The 2692-nt window shown below is 43.3% G+C and overlaps 1 protein-coding gene across 1 annotated transcript; it reads left to right on the top strand.

Annotated features, from left to right (window-relative positions):
• Window positions 1–1146: 1146 nt before the first annotated feature.
• Window positions 1147–2082, top strand: LOC112119522 (olfactory receptor 51G2-like). The gene has a single exon (XM_024218195.1). The coding sequence runs from the start codon at window positions 1147–1149 to the stop codon at window positions 2080–2082; it is 936 nt and encodes a 311-aa protein (XP_024073963.1).
• The last annotated feature ends 610 nt before the right edge of the window (window positions 2083–2692 follow it).

The raw sequence follows: 2692 nt of genomic DNA, 5'->3' as shown, positions 1-2692 counted from the left end.
CATTTCATAAGGGAAAGTTAAAGAGCCCAGTTCTGATTGAATTTATACAAATAAATCTGGAGTGATGCCGTTCAAGTCAATGTTACTGAATTAAGAACTTGTGCCTAAGCATGTATCTCATGTACTGGAGAGAGGCAGTGGCTTAAATTGGACTCTGAGTACTGGTCTACACTAGGGGGGGGAATTGATCTAAGTTATGCAACTTCAGTTACGTGAATGAAGCTGAAGTTGACGTATTTAGATCTACTTACCATGTTGTCTTCACTTTTGTAAGTCGACGGCTGACACTCCCCCGTCAACTCCGCCTAATCTTCTCGCTCCGGTGGAGTACCAGAGTCGATGGGAGAGCGCTCGGCGGTCGATTTATCACGTCTAGACTAAACGCGATAAATGGAACCCCGCTGGATTGATCGCTGCCCATCGATCCAGCGCATAATGTAGACATGCTCTCAGGAGTGGAAAAATAAAAATGTATAAACAATGAGGCAATGAAACACTTTTATAAATAGCTTCAGTGCAAGAAAGATGAATACAATGACAATTTTCCCCATGGATTTGCCATGTATTTACAAACATCTCATGATACAATGGATCACACTCAGAAGTGGACGGCCAGAAAGAGTGTCTGTGGGAAGGTCACAATTGTAAAATCACACAGCGCTCATTTAAGCCGTGGAACTCCCAGTCACAAGATATCAATGGGGACAAGAGTTTAGCAAGATTCAAAGAGGGACTGGATGTTTATATAGATAACTAGAAAATCCAATTAGAGAGGATTGTTTCAAAAACTCTTTGATGAGCACTATACCTTCCTTATTTGCACCGCAAAATTTGTCTAATTAGTGGGTGCAGGTTATTTCAAAGCTCCCTATTGCAGGGTGTTTTCCACTTCCTCTGAAGCATCTGGAACTGGTCACTGGATACTAGGCTAGATGGTCCATGAGTCTGATCCACTCTGGCAATGCCTATCTTCCTATTTGTTGTGTAAATCCAAGACTATATTTTTGCTGATCTTATTTGAGCTACTGGGAGTCTCTAGACTTGCACTGAGTACAGAAAGATGTCTCGTTAAATATCATCCAGTCTCCTGTCCTTCTTCCTTTTAGGAAGGAAAGTTCAGAACTCCTTGGACCTGCCCAGGACATTATGTCATCTGTCAATGGCACCAAATTCAACTCTGCAGTGTTCCTTCTCACTGGGATACCTGGGAAGGAAGACGTCCACCTCTGGATTTCTATCCCCTTTAGCTTAATGTACGTTATTTCGATAGTAGGAAATTCAGTCATTCTGTTCATTATAAAAACAGATCCGAGCCTCCATGAGCCCATGTACATTTTCCTTTCCATGTTGGCCATCACAGACCTTGCCTTATCGATATCCACCATGCCGACGACACTGCGTATACTCTTGCTTAACTCTAGAGAGATCAGCCTCGATGCCTGTTTTGCCCAGCTGTTCTTCATCCACATGCTTAAATGCATTGAATCCTCTGTGCTCTTGTTGATGGCCTTTGACCGCTTTATCGCGATCCGTAACCCGCTGAGATATGTTTCCATCTTAACCCTGCCAAGAATAGGCAAGATGGGACTGGTGTGTGTGCTAAGAGGGGTGGCTCTAATACTCCCATTCCCTATTCTCCTTCAACGGTTCCGATATTGTCGATCCAATGTCCTCTCCCATTGCTACTGCCTAAATCAGGACGTCATGAAGATGGCTTGTTCAGATATCAGAGTAAACAGCATCTATGGCTTGTCTGTTTCAGTCTTTACGGTGTGGATGGACTCGCTGCTCATCTTTCTTTCTTATGTGATGATCCTCAAAACAGTGCTGAGCATCACGTCCCATGCGGAGTGCCTCAGAGCCCTGAACACCTGCGTCTCCCACCTCTGTGCAGTCCTGCTCTTCTACACGCCAATGATCGGCCTATCTGTGATACACAGATTTGGGAAGGACTCTTCTCCCTTGCTTCAGATTCCCCTGGGCTATATCCACGTGCTCGTCCCGCCCGTGATGAATCCAATTGTGTACAGCGTGAAAAGCAAACACCTTCGTGTGAGGATAATTAGGGTATTCGTCAAGTGAAGGGTCAGTTCATCATCTGGCTCCAGCGGTGATGACATGGGAGATGAAAAATATGGGCCACCTATTCTACCATGGACTCTTAAATCCAAGATGACATGAGCTAGTGATCTCCACTATAACAAAAAAAAACCAGGAGTCCTTGTGGCACCTTAGAGACTAACAAATTTATTTGGGCATAAGCTTTTGTGGGTTAGAACCCACTTTCTCAGATGTATGAAGTAAAAGATACAGGAGCAGGTATAAATACATGAAATGATGGTGGTTGCTTTACAAAGCGTTAGGTCAATCTAGCGAGATTAATCAATTAACAGCAGGAAATGAGGAGAAATAACTTTTGAAGTGGTAAGAGAGTGGCCCATTGCAGACAGTTGACAAGAAGGTGTGAGTAACAGGAGAAATTAGTTTTGGGGAAATTAAGTTTAGGTTTTGTAATGACCCAACCACTCCCAGTCTTTATTTAGGCCTAATCTGATGGTATCTTGTTTGCAAATTAATTCTAGTCCTGCAGCTTCATGTTGGAGTCTGTTTTTGAAGTGTTTTGTTGAAGAATTGCCACTTTGAGATCTGTCATTCAGTGACCAGAGAGATTGAAGTGTTCTCCTACTGGTTT

Source organism: Terrapene carolina, unplaced genomic scaffold (assembly GCF_002925995.2).
Source record: "Terrapene carolina triunguis isolate 2854851 unplaced genomic scaffold, T_m_triunguis-2.0 Scaffold511, whole genome shotgun sequence".
In the NCBI taxonomy this organism is placed as follows: domain Eukaryota; kingdom Metazoa; phylum Chordata; order Testudines; family Emydidae; genus Terrapene; species Terrapene triunguis.
Note: the sequence above shows the minus strand (reverse complement) of the source record. Positions and strands in the feature narration are given on the sequence as shown.

Coding starts and splice junctions, on each gene's coding strand:
- LOC112119522 (XM_024218195.1), top strand. CDS start 1,147: ATGTCATCTGTCAATGGCACCAAATTCAACTCTGCAGTGTTCCTTCTC.